The 13,083-nt window shown below is 47.8% G+C and overlaps 1 protein-coding gene across 1 annotated transcript; it reads left to right on the forward strand.

Annotated features, from left to right (window-relative positions):
* The first annotated feature begins 4,631 nt into the window (after nucleotides 1-4,631).
* On the forward strand, nucleotides 4,632-12,723 carry LOC144146337 (uncharacterized). The gene is made up of 4 exons (XM_077678294.1): nucleotides 4,632-4,832; nucleotides 8,377-8,662; nucleotides 10,647-10,654; nucleotides 11,717-12,723. The coding sequence occupies exons 1-4, from the start codon at nucleotides 4,778-4,780 to the stop codon at nucleotides 12,157-12,159; spliced, it is 792 nt and encodes a 263-aa protein (XP_077534420.1). The 5' UTR covers nucleotides 4,632-4,777; the 3' UTR covers nucleotides 12,160-12,723.
* Nucleotides 12,724-13,083: the final 360 nt, after the last annotated feature.

The raw sequence follows: 13,083 nt of genomic DNA on the forward strand, positions 1-13,083 counted from the left end.
CAACCCTGGCGCAGCCCTCGAGACACCTCCACTGGTCCTGTGAGCGAGTCTCCCCAGTGGATCACCACCTGCGTGTCGGTGTATAGGCTGATCAGCAGCTGCAAGAGTTCGTCCGGCAGGCCAAGATCCCTGAGGGTCTCCCACAGCTTGGGGTGTTCCACAGTGTCGTATGCCTGTGCGATGTCTAGAAAGGCAAGCAGGAGAGTGCGTTTTTCTTTTGCCGCAATCTCCATTGCCTGCGTTACAACGAACAGGTTGTCCTCCAAGCACCGCCCGGGTCGGAAACCATTTTGCAGCTCCCCCAACACTTGGTTCTTTTCCGCCCAGGTCATCACACGTGCACACAGGATGTGGCCCAGGAGTCTGTACAGGGCTGACGTGACCGTAATGGGTCGGTAGCTCTCAGGCCGGCACTTTTCACCACCTTTCTTGTATATCATCCTCATCCGGGACGGTCTTGTTTACATCAGTGTTGCTAGATCACCAAGCAATTTCGCAAAAGGTCTATTCCCTAGGAGGCGACGCGCGAGGCCACAACAAACAACAAATTTCATAAATGTCTTAACTTTTGTCCCCAACTGACAGTGGTTTCAGGAGCCAATCAAAACGTGGAATAATTTCCTCCTTTTAGCCGCATGCCTCTGGCTTCGCACACTGGCAAAGTCGTACCAGTCGTATCAAGATGGCATCAACCACATGGCATCAACGAAGGCGGCGCCCAGCCGGCCCGTCACTGCAGCCGGCCGCTTGTTTTGACAATTTGATAAGTGGATTCCAATTCTTTTTGCGTGCGCCAGTCTTTCGGAACCATTGAAGGAATCTTTGGTGTGACGTTCGCTGACGGGATGACCAAGGAAATTATGAGTGGCGTGCTTGCGCGGCTTTGCACTGGCGGGACGTGCAGTTTGAACGGATTACCGCCTGTCAATGCCGGCCGACAGCCGCAACGCTTGTTTCATTCCAGGTTTCACTGACTTACTGTGAGCGAGAAGACAACAAACGTATCGGACAGTTGTACAACCGAATTTTGGACGCGTGCCAGTTGTTTCCGGTCCCGGCTGTGTATATGTGCCGACAGTCTTGTGTGCTCGAAACTGCGCGCATGAGGGCACTCACGCGCGGTTTTTGCTGAAGGCGTCGGTAACCTCGGAGAATTTATTACCGCACTTTTCGTGTCTCTCATTCTGCATGTTGATGATTACTCTGGGAAAACGGGGCCTACATACGCTCATAATCGTTCAAATCGTTGTGACTCACTTGCGACTTCTTCGTTGCTGGCGTTTTCCGCAAGGTAAACTTCTACGGGGTTCATTTTAACGCCTTGGTTGCGACATACGCACTTCTTAACCCGACAGCGCAAACGAAACTGCCGTCAGCGAGGTGCTGGTAAGAGCGAGACAGACGTAATGACCTGTCTGGCGCGTCGTCTTACTGGTGATCGCTCCCGCGTCATTAACGAGCTAACAGCAGGAAAAAGCTACTGTGCTCTCGGGAACAGTGTGCTCTCTTATCAGGTCTCAACAATCAGTTGACCGTCCAGCTCCAAGACTAAAGCGCTCCACATGTCAATTCCGTATCCAGCTGCTTGTTGCGAATCTTCGAGCCGTCGTGAAAGCACCCCTGGGCCGCACGGCGGCTTCGAGAATAAGCTTTGTGGCCTCGCAAAACTGAAGAAGCTTGGTGTATTGTGCTTTATATTTGCAGGCATCAGTCCAGCCAGTGAACCGCTCAGCTGCTGGGACGACAATCGTGCTGAAAAGGCCCACCGTCTGCATTCTGACATGGCTGGGATCTTCAAATTGATTATGCACGACCTTGCAGTCACATCGTCTCCTCCCCGTGGTCCCCTCTAGTCCTACCAACTGCCCGAGCTTTGCTTTACCATCTGCTAAGAAGGAACGTGCAAGCTGTTCAACCCAGAGAGAAGGCCGTGCTGGGAACTTTGTTGTTCGGTTAGGAGTGACCGATCTAGCAGCATTTGGTTACCCCAATAAGGGCTGCATGTGTCAGTACTGCTACATTCATCAGTGCTTGAGCTGGTCGGTCATTTGCTGCACATTGCTCTGTTGTTTCCCGTTGTTGGCCATCCTTGTTCAGTGCCCTCCAGTTGTCTTTCGATACTGCTGTGGCTATCGTCTTCCAGTTGTCTGACGTGCTCAGTTGTTAGCAAGTGCACATTTAAATGTACCACTTGGGTGGTGTGGGCAGAATGTCAATGAAAATTTTTTCCGTGATATAATTTATTGTCAAGAGTGACAGCAGTTTCATCCGCATGTGCCGTTGCATAGCTATATATAAGCCAGCTGCTGGTCTCTAGTCTGTTATTGCCTCAGTGGTCACTTGCGTCTGTTGTACACATTGTCTGTTCTGAATTTTTAAGCTAGGTTTTAAGCTTTTATGGGTGATTTACGTGCGTTTCTTGATGGGGAAAGTGCATTCTAACCCTTTGATGCCCAAAACTTTATTATTTTGCTTAAGCGTGTGAAAAGTTTTTTTTATGATCCAAAAGGACTTCCGACATCACAAATATGAAATCACAAAAAAAATTGGTTCATTGGGACGGACATTAGGACACACTGGGCACTGGCTGCCCATATATCACTTGAACAAGAGAGCTACCTTGATCACCATGATTTTTGGTTAAAGTGATGACAACGACGTAAAGTTTGTGTTTCTATCATATGTAATACCAACGACATTTCACAATTTCGGTTACCTGTCTCTAGCCCATTGAGCCACCCGGGCTCGATGCGAGTTGACACCCTTAAAATTTTTTTAGCCCACGGACGTACGTGCTGCCCTGTCTGCTTTAATCTTTGAAGGTCCGGGATCCTTTGTCTGTTGACAGGGGGTGTTAAATGCTGGAAAAATCGCAGAGTGCGAGAGAAAAAAAATATTGTTTGAGTTGTTGCTTCTGAGCAACACTGGGCATCCAAGGGCTAAAGTGCTTCTTTCCTCGTCCCATGCTACCTGCCGAAATGCTGACGTCCACCACGACTCTCTGGCAAGCCCTCAAAGTACTAGCGTGTTTGGCATGCAGTGCAAAAAATAAAGCTGCAGGGACACCTAATGATGCAGTGAATGCGAACGCATTAATGTGCCATGGCCGAACATGTCCACTCATGATCATTTCCCCCGTTGTCTTTCTCTTGTCCCATGTATGCCCTGCTTGCCACAATCTGACGGGACAGTGCCATATAAATGCAGGTTTCAGTAATTCCACATAGTGACACTGTTGTCAAACACTGAAAAAGCAGGCATTTTGCATAAATATGTATTGTTAGTTCTGTAATTAGCGTTCCTGAGCTGCAAGGGTAGGCCTTTGTGCATGCCTGTAATGTGCGTTCCCAAGTCAAAAGCCACAACACATTCAGTGGGTACACCTGGAGCCATTCAGCCACTGCGGTGTTGAGGATGCCTATTTGTTTCACATTTCAGAAGCTCCGGGATGGATTCTCACCCACATCTACATTTACTCAAGTTTTTTTTTCAACTGAATTGCGCTACTCTGTTCGTGGGAGCTTTGCTGAGAAATATGCCGTCAAGTTGAGCAAGTTGAACATTACTTTGTTTGTGGGAGCTTTGGCGAAAAATATGCCTTCAATGTGGGCGTTCAACTTTTGGTATTCTCTGAGATCCTGGCCTTTCTTGTGTGTCTGAACCGTCCGTCAGCCATGCTGTCTGACATCTCTTCATCACGGCGACACCAGGTTTTAGACATATCGAAATGACTGATGCTTTCGTATTAAACAGTCAGTTCTAACAAACAAGTAAAACGCCAGTTTTGATAGCTGACGCAGAATGAACACAGACAGCAAAAAAGTGTGGTGCTATTTTGGTAGTTGATAGGGCTGCCATAGTTAATGTACGGGGTTTTCTGTTCTTCCGTCTGCTAAAAATAAGGCGAAACTCTAGTTTGCTAAATAATAATTCACATGGAGGGCACTTAGTAATGCAGCCGCAAATAGGACCTAGACTAATTTTCTTTTCTCCGCTGACGAGCCAACCTGTCTCGCTTGCAGCAGCCCTAGCAGAAGAGCACCCAGTGGAGCTCGACTGCTTCATCTGGCTGACCAAAGGAACCGGCACCTGGCCGGCCGCAGTGTCACTTCTGCTTCATGGTTGTGTGCGCGATCCACCGGCAGGTGCAGCGTCGGCGGCGACGAAGCTAGTTTAGACGTTTCCTGTTAATTACCAACGCATTTCACGATACTACCAGTGATGTTCCAGTTGTTTCAAGGGTACTTACGATTTGTTAGAAGTAAATTTGGCCGAGGCAAGAGAGTCCAGTTGGCGTTTAAAGCTTCGCTGTTGGTGCACTGCCACCGTGTTTCCAACTGTAAGGATTCTCAGTGTTTCCCCTCCCTCCCTCATGCAGGCCCCTCCGCTTCTCCCTCCTTGGGCGATGGCCACAGGCAGCAGCAGGGCCCTCCCCACGGTCGTCAGCTGCTGTGCTGCCAGCTGTGCAGCTACGTGACATCGCACCACGGCCACCTGAAGAGACACCAGCGCACACACACGGGCGAACGCCCCTACCAATGCAGCCACTGCAGTTGGGCGTTCGGGCAGAAAAGCGACCTGGACACCCACGTGCGCATCCACACTGGCGAGAGGCCCTTCCACTGCCACCTGTGCCCCATGAATTTCGCCCGCAACACCAGCCTGGTTAGACATGTGCGCACCCACACAGGCGAGAGGCCCTTCTGCTGCCGCTTCTGCCCCGAGGTCTTCCAATACCGCTGCCAGCTGAAGATGCACGAGCGGGAGGCACACAGGCATGACCAGGAGGAGAGGAGAAGGGGGACAGCGACCCCAAGCTAGTGTGATTGTGGGTGGGTCTAGAGCAGCTGCACTGGAGTGCCCATTTAAAGACGTGCAGCAGCTTCGCAGACTGACATAAGAAAAAGACACGCCCCTTTTTCAAAGTTTCAGTCAGAATGTGTCGCCATTCATACGCATGCAAATGCACAGGGCGTGTGTTTGTGTGTTTCTCGTGTAATTTCCCATTGCGGTGGTAAACAACAGTTGATGTCCAGGGCTTGTCTTGTATGCTTCTTGCACAGTCAAATTTAGAGTGCATCTATGACCACTCAGAGAAAGACGAAACATCAGAAGCGTAAACTGATGCCAACTATCACTTTACTTCGTTTCGATCATATGCGAAAAGTAGCGAAAGAACAAGCACAAACCATAATGAAAAAAAAGAAAAGGAAGAAAGTGTCCATATTATCCATCTTTTAACTGCCGATACGTAATACTGGTATCATGCTTCCCCTTTTCCGCACACTTAATATTATTTGGTTCCATTTTTTTGGTGTGCTCGAACATGGTAAAAATAAACTTTCTGTTGGCATCAGCGTATGTCTTTTTTCACTCCCTGAATGATTTGTTTGAACCTTAAAATTCCTTGTGCAATGAATTATCCAATAACCTCAGTTCCCACACAATGTACTCTTCGTTGAAATACTTGCGGGATCCTTTAAACGGGGGATGGAGAGGAACAACTGTTTACATCAACAATGACAATGTCTCTGGGAGGCAGGCGCAGTTATTTCATGCGTCAAAAAAGTTCAAAGGAGACAAGTGGCTCCTAGTACCTTCCTTCTAGGAACAGTGTCATCATTGCTGTAAACACTTGACCTCTCCTACTTAAAGGAGCCATGAAGAGAAAATACAACTTCATTTGATTCAAAGAACTAGGATTCAGTATCTCACTCAGTTCCAATAGAGCCACAAAAGATGTTTTTTTAACGAAAAAAAAGCAAGAAGTATTTAAAAACTCAAATTTTGTGCCACAGTGACGTGTTATGAGCAAGAATGACGTCATACGGGCCAACAATAAAACATAATTTTCAGTGCGTTAACTGCACGTTAGCATTCAAGTGATGCGGTCAAATGGAACTAGAGGCCCCATTACAGACGTCCAGTCATGTCTCGTTGCAACAGGTCAGTTAGGCGGCCGCCAATCGCACGAACAAGGTTCCGTGACGTCATAGAAAAGTTGCGGGAAATTGGCTAGGGGGTCGCGACTGCTTCACACGCTTTTTTTAATATCTCTGTTATTTGTTCGAAGATTGCGATGATATTGGTATCATTGTTATCGGGACTAAGCAGTCTTTCTAATAAACCCAACTTGTATTTCGTCTTCATGGCTCCTTTAAAGGATCCGTCGGGCCTTCCATTTCCACCTTCATATCTTCATGTTATGCAACCTCTGAACCACAAATGCAATGCCATAACTCCATTGAACTTTATCCAGCTGTCTTCACAAAATGACATCTTAGCTGGAATGTTATATCAGGTTGAAGAAATGTAGTTTGACACACTTGCCTAAAGCAACGAGTTCAACTTCAACTACTTATCTCAGAGAACTGCGGATGCAAGCATTTCACAATACTTCGATGACAAGAGTGGTGGACTTAGGCTTCAGAATTCTGTAGTAGTCTGGTTCAAATTCATTTCCAGCGTGGCTCTATAAGACTAAGAGTGAAAACTGCGTTATACAAAACTGTGTTGCCCTCTGTACGGTTCCTGAGTGAGCGGTCTTGATACAGCTTCTAGGTGGATTAAAACAATTTGTTGCATTTCTTGCAGTCAACCTGAGGCCACGGGCTGTTATGATTAATGGAAGTGTAAGATGTCACCCTTGGATCCTGCCAAGTCTCCCTGTTTGACATGCATGGACGTGCACCCAAAACGGGAAATATGCACGTTGGAGCTTATTGTAGAATACACTGTTCACAAATGACACCAGGCACCTGCATTCTCTTCCGAGTTCCCGACGCGGCTTATTTCGTGTTTTGCCTGCGTCAACTGTGTACGGTTGCTTCGCTGGGAGGACTGCGCACTGTAATTTGTGCCCACATGCTGGCATGACATACCATCCGCATATGACAGGTTGTGTGTGGTGATGACTTCGTGTGGATGTAACCTTCGGTTGTGACTATGGGGCCACTATCTTTGGTCTTGACGGCAGGCTGACTTCTCTACTGCCTGTGGTATTTTTTGGAAAAAGGAACAGTCGATCTGTGATTGAACGTACAAAGCCCACTGGTTAATATTCTAAACTTTAGGTCAATAATGAAGCCACAATTGCCATCGTGGTGCAAAGATGCTTCTTTGTTTTCCTTGCCCCTTTCTTTCTTAGTGTTGCTGTTGTAGCATTTATTGCCTGTTGTAAGAGGGAACTCTGAGTTGTAGCAGGAAGACAACCACGGCTACTTTAACCAAGTCCAAGTGCATGCTTTACAGTCGAAGGCTTTGCACAGGATGTTTATAGTGTTTTTTTTTTTGCTGCTTCAACTGAGGCTGTCGGATAACCTGATGGCTGTGCATATTGTCTATGTTGAAATTAGTGAACACTGCTGAGGTGCTAGCCTAGTGAGAGTGGTAGAGAAGCCATTTTTGTCTGAGTCAAAACCACAGAGTTGCTTCTAAATCTTTTGAACTGTTGCTTTGTGTGTGTGTATTTCGAGGGATGCTTATATGTGACAGGTGGGCATAGAGGCTGAGGCAGGTGCAGCCACAATGAGGTGACAAGCACTCGCTGAAAAGGGGCCGTTCAAATTGCGTGTCCCTTTGGTGGGGAGTGCATTTTGCGATACCAGCGGTGTGTGGCCAGAAAACCTGCAAAATCAAAAAAATTTTGGGTAGGCGCAAACTTTGCAGCTTTCAGCACAGTGAGTGGAATCAAATGAGATCTTAAATGCGAAGCTTTATCTGGCTGCACGAAAGTAAAATCTGGTTTTCCTGTGTGCATGGAAAGCTGCTCCAGAAAAACCCAATAAGCATGCGTCAGAAAAAAAACTAATCGGAAAGGAATTAGAAGTATGAGGACGGAGTTTGTTTGGGCTTATCCCTCTCTCAGCAGGGTGAATGCGCAATCAGCTACTGAGTGAAATGCAGATGTGTACTTGTGAGGAGCAGAAAGCGTACAGTCAGCGGCGTTGTGGGCAGGGTTGGGAGCGAGAGAAAATACCACAACCAGGCAATGTACAATGAGAGTCTTTATTGAACCTTAAGGAGTAACGCCCAAGTAAAACCGGTCATGTGTCACACCTTTGCTGGTTACCCACCTGTGCATGGGCACATTTTTTCAGTGTGAGAGCAAGAAAGTGCTGTTCTTAAAGAAAAAATGATTTTGTAGTTTTCTAATTCTTCTGAGTGAAAAACTGCTGAGCCAGGAAGAAAGAGGGGGGTTTGTCTGAGCTACTGGGCAATGCCAACGCATATTACACTTGAGCAAGGTGAGTCACCTGGCATCTGTGGAGTTCACTCCCATCTGTTGCGTGCTGGTTCTTTCCCCTTCCGCCTCGTTTTTGAGGCACTGCCATTGTGTTTGCTTCTAGAAGGACCCTCACTGTTTCCCTCTTGCAGGCTGCACCACCCCGGGCGGCCGCCGTGGGGAGTGGCACTGTCAGCAGTGCAGCTATGCGACGCCCTGTCTCGGCAACCTGAAGAGGCACCAGCGCATACACACAGGCGAGCGCCCCTTCCAGTGCAGCCACTGTAGCAAGGCCTTCGTTCAGAAGGACCACCTGGACGGCCACGTGCGCACCCACACGGGAGAGAAGCCCTTCCGCTGCTGCTTCTGCCCAGAGGCCTTCACACACCGCTGCCAGCAGAAGAGGCACGAGCGGAAAGTGCACAGCCGCTGCCAGTAGCGCAGCAGAGCGGGAAGTGCCCAGCCGGGTGTGTGCACTGATAATTTGGAGCGAGCTCCTCTTTGCGGAACATTACAGAGCAATATTGCAGTGCGCCAGGGGGTGCAGGAGTCATGGAGTGAGAGCCAATTTTGTCTTGCAATGAGACCTGGCTACGAGCGAAGATTTTGTGATGACATTGTGGCCTCACCAGCCGGGTGGCCATTGCTCCACTTCATGGTGTGGGAAGCGTCATTCTGGGTGGGACTTGTGGTGGACGGCCGTGCCTTATGGTGGTCACAACCGCTTTGCACCGAGGGTCGGCCCACAACCATGGGGTGCTTGTATGAACAGGCACTGCAGCCTTGCAGATTGATGCAAGCAAAAGGACCACACCTCGTGAAATGGGGGAGTCGTAATGCATCACTCTAGATAGATGTGCTAACACGCACTGTTTATGTGTCTTAGGCTATTTCTCACTGTGGTGCTGCCTTCTGTCGGTAAGAGAGAGAGAGAGAAACGTTTATTTGAGCTTTCTAAATTGGGAGTGGTTCCCCATCCGGGAATCCATGAGGTGAGCAGAGAGCCTTCACTCTGGATGCCAGGAGCTGCTGTACGTCAAGATGGCTGCTGGTCATCAGGTTCTCCCACAACTCAGGGGTGGGAAGAGGGGATTGGAAAGTCGGAAGTTTGGGATCGCACCCACACTGTACTATAATGTGTATGAGGTAGAGTTCCGGGTTGTGAACAAAACTGGCATTCAGCAGAGTATTGAGTTGGAAACATACGATGCAGGCGAACTGGGCGAGGAAAGATAGTCATTTGTAGTCTGCGGAGCAGCGATTCGTCCTTGGAGAGTGCAGGGGGAGGAAAGTATTGTCTGTCGGACTGGTAATATTGCGTGATGTCTTGATATGTTACAAGCGGGATTGACCATGTGGTCTCCTCGGAAGCTTGGAGAGAGAGGGCGCAGGCTTGCTGATGAGCAAAGTTGTTGCCCGTCAGTGAGGAATGGCCAGATGATATGAACTTTCCGGCGGGGTTGATGTGGTAAGAGTAGCTTTAAAGTAGAAGGGGCCACGTAAATGGTGATGTTCAGTGCTTGTCCCGTGTGTTTTTTGCGCAGGTACAAGCTACGTTGGCCCCTAATTTAATTTTCCTGACTTTTCGGCCATGTGGTGGCCATTAAAAACCAGCTTCTTGTTGAGCTACCTGCCGGTAGCTTATTCTTCTGCAACCTTTTCTTTTTCTCCTTTTTTTGTACGGTTTTGTTTCCTACGGTGTACTTTGCACAGTCAATTCTCTTTTCAACTCAATTGCATTATACTTTGTTTACAGGAACTTTGCTGAGAAATATGCCGTCAATGTGAGCATTCGCTCACCTTTTGGTGTTCTCTGAGATGCCGGTATTTCCTTTGTATGTGTGTAAACCATTCGTCAGCCATGTTGTGTGCTATCTCTTTACCAATGGTTTTAGACATACTGAACTGACTGATGCTTTCGTATTAAACAGTTCATTGTAATAAAGAAAAAAGCCAAAGTTTTAAAAGCTGACGTAGCACGAAAACAGACTGCAAACCAGCAGTGCAGGTCCCTTTCGGTAGTTGATAGGGCTGCCATAGTTCGTGTACAGGGTGTTCTGTTCTTCCACCTGCTAACAGTAGAGCGAAACTCTATAGAGTTCGCTAAACAAGGAACTAATCACGTGGGAGACACTTCGTAATGCAGCACAAATAGGACTGGGACTAATTTTCTTCAGTGACTCTGTTAAGTTAATTTTGCAGACAAGAACTTTGTTTTTGTGAATTGGTGAAATGACTGCTGTGAGTGGAAGGTGATGTCGTTCATTTGTTAAGGGTGAATCAGATACGATTGTTTCTGGTAGGCTCCAAAGCAGCCTCAAAAAGGTTAGTCCAGTATGTGCTTGGTTCGATGCAAATGTCGTCGAAACAAGATGGTCATCTGTCACCCCTGTTAACTCTTTCTATGCTCTCACTGTTGCAGTGACTTGAGTGGATGTTTATTCACTTTATTTAGATTGTATGGCTTTTGCAATGCTCACACCCATCCATTAAGTGAGCGTGTACCCTTTTCTTTACCTTTTGTTTCTTGCTCTGCCTAGAACAGCATGATGCATGCGCGGTCTTTTCTTTTGTCTTGTTTTAATCTCGCATGTGCTCAAGTCCTCCTGCGCGATTTTTAATGCGCTTGATATTGTGAGAACCAATTCAAGGTCTATTCTTAATTTGAAGAACACGTGTCTTGCCAATTCAGTATTTACATTCTGCAACAAATGTGCCTTTAGCTTCCTTTGCAGTAACAGAGAGGGCATATTTGCGTTATGCCTGCAGGTTATGTTGTTTTGAATGGGTCTGCCAAAACATACCTAATTTTGACAAATGGTTTCAATTTTTGGCTGGAAGGCCATGTCGAGGGACAAACAGCCAGACCAAAAACTGGCATTTAGGTAGCCCAAAAAAGAGTATTATCTTCAAAGGCCAACTCAGAATTTTGACCTCTTGAAAACCTTATTTCCATATAGTCTGACTAAAAAACTGCAAAATTCAAAATATGGCAGCTAAAATGCACATATGCATGGCGCAAGTGAGAATAAAAAATTGCTGATTTTGAAACTGAAATTGAGCAGAGTGTGGACACTCCAGCCAGGCTAAAGTGGCATTGAATCTGGCCAGCCAGCCGGAGCAAACCTGCAAACGATGCATCGCACTCGTTGCATCCCTAAGAAGCGCACCCAGTGGAGCTTGACCGGTTCTCCTGGCTGGGCGGCGGAAGCACCTGGCCGCCTGCAATGTCACTTCCACTTCATGTGCGCGATCCACCGGCAGGTGCAGCGTCGTCTGCGACGAAGCTATTTTAAATGTTTCCAATTAAAACGCATTTCACGGTGCTACCATTCATGTGACAGTTGTTTCGGAGGTTTGTACAGTACGTTAAAAGTAAATTTGGCCTAGGCAAAGGAGTCCACTTGGCCTTTAAAGCCCCGCTGTTGGCGCACTGCCGCTTGGTTTCCCAGTGCAAGGACTCCCAGTATTTTGCCTCCCTCCCTGATGCAGGCCCCTCCACTTCTCCCTCCTCGGGCGATGGCCACAGGCAGCAGCAGGGCCCTCCCCACGGTCGTCAGCTGCTGCGGTGCCAGCAGTGCAGCTACAAGACATCGCGCCAAAGTCACCTGAAGAGGCACCAGCGCACACACACGGGCGAACGACCCCACCAATGCAGCCACTGCAGCAGGGCGTTCAGGCAGAAAAGCAACCTGGACATCCACGTGCGCATCCACACTGGCGAGAGGCCCTTCCACTGCCACCTGTGCCCCATGGATTTCAGCCGCAAGACCACGCTGATCACCCACGTGCGCACCCACACGGGCGAGAGGCCCTTCCGCTGCCGCTTCTGCCCAGAGGCCTTCACACGCCGCCGCCAGCTGAAGGTGCACGAGCGGGAGGCGCACAGGCATGACCAGGAGGAGAGGGGAAGGGGGACAGCGACCCCAAGCTAGTGTGATCGTGGGTGCGCCTAAGGCAGCCACGCTGGAGTGCCCATTTGAAGATACGCTGCCAATTTGCAGACTGACATAAGGGAAAGACACCCCCACCTTGCACTCTCATCTTGGAAAGTGACAATTACGATGTTTTGCCATTAGTTCGCATTTAAAACACGCTGTGTGTGTGTGTGTGTCTCGTGTGATTTCCTATTGTGGTAGTGCCTTCTGTCGGTAAACAACAGTTGATGTTTAGGGCTTGTCTTGTATGCTTCTTGTACAGCCAGTTTTAAGGTTCAGCTATGAGCACTCACAGAGCGACGAAACATCAGAGGCGTAAACTGAAGGAACAAACGCAAACCGTAATGAAAAAAGAAAAGGAAGGAAGTATCAACATTGTGTATCTCTTTGAACTGCTGATACATATTGGGATAGACGTACGCCCCCAGAAAACAGCTGTTGCAGCCAGCTCCACCTACAAGTTTTTAAATCAAACTAATCAGTTATCTGGTGGGTTTTATAAAATCTTTATAACACGAAATAAAAAAATTTAGATAGACAAGGATTAACAAACAAACAAAACTACTAAAACCAACTGGCAAGCAGCAGCCACCAGGGGTGCTGCATACAACAGGAGTTCCTCAGCAGACATTTTCCTCGCAAAAGGGACCCCCTTAATCAGCCCCAAATGGCACACCTCTCTCTTCTACTACAGTGCACCTGTGCTGAACTGGCTAAACTAATTCTGAACTCGTGGAGAAAGTGCAGACCAATCCCACAAGACCTAGAGTAAGAAAAAAAAACTTGCTACATCAAAACACGCAACTTATTCACCACCATCACGCGAACTATCAAAACAAAATCATAAAAATCCCTGAAATACAAGCCTCAAAATTCGTAAAACTCGCCAAACGTAAACACCTTGCATTTGCACAAGAGGGC

Source organism: Haemaphysalis longicornis, unplaced genomic scaffold (genome assembly GCF_048455015.1).
Source record: "Haemaphysalis longicornis isolate Haplotype H1 unplaced genomic scaffold, Haemaphysalis longicornis Haplotype H1 scaffold_7, whole genome shotgun sequence".
In the NCBI taxonomy this organism is placed as follows: domain Eukaryota; kingdom Metazoa; phylum Arthropoda; class Arachnida; order Ixodida; family Ixodidae; genus Haemaphysalis; species Haemaphysalis longicornis.

What these genes read in the sequence shown, in the direction of transcription:
- LOC144146337 (XM_077678294.1), top strand. Translation starts at nt 4,778, where the DNA reads ATGACCAGGAGGAGAGGAGAAGGGGGACAGCGACCCCAAGCTAGTGTG. An exon ending in CCAAGCTAGTGTGATTGTGG is followed by an intron (nt 4,833 to 8,376) that starts GTGGGTCTAGAG and finishes TCCCTCTTGCAG; the next exon opens with GCTGCACCACCCCGGGCGGC.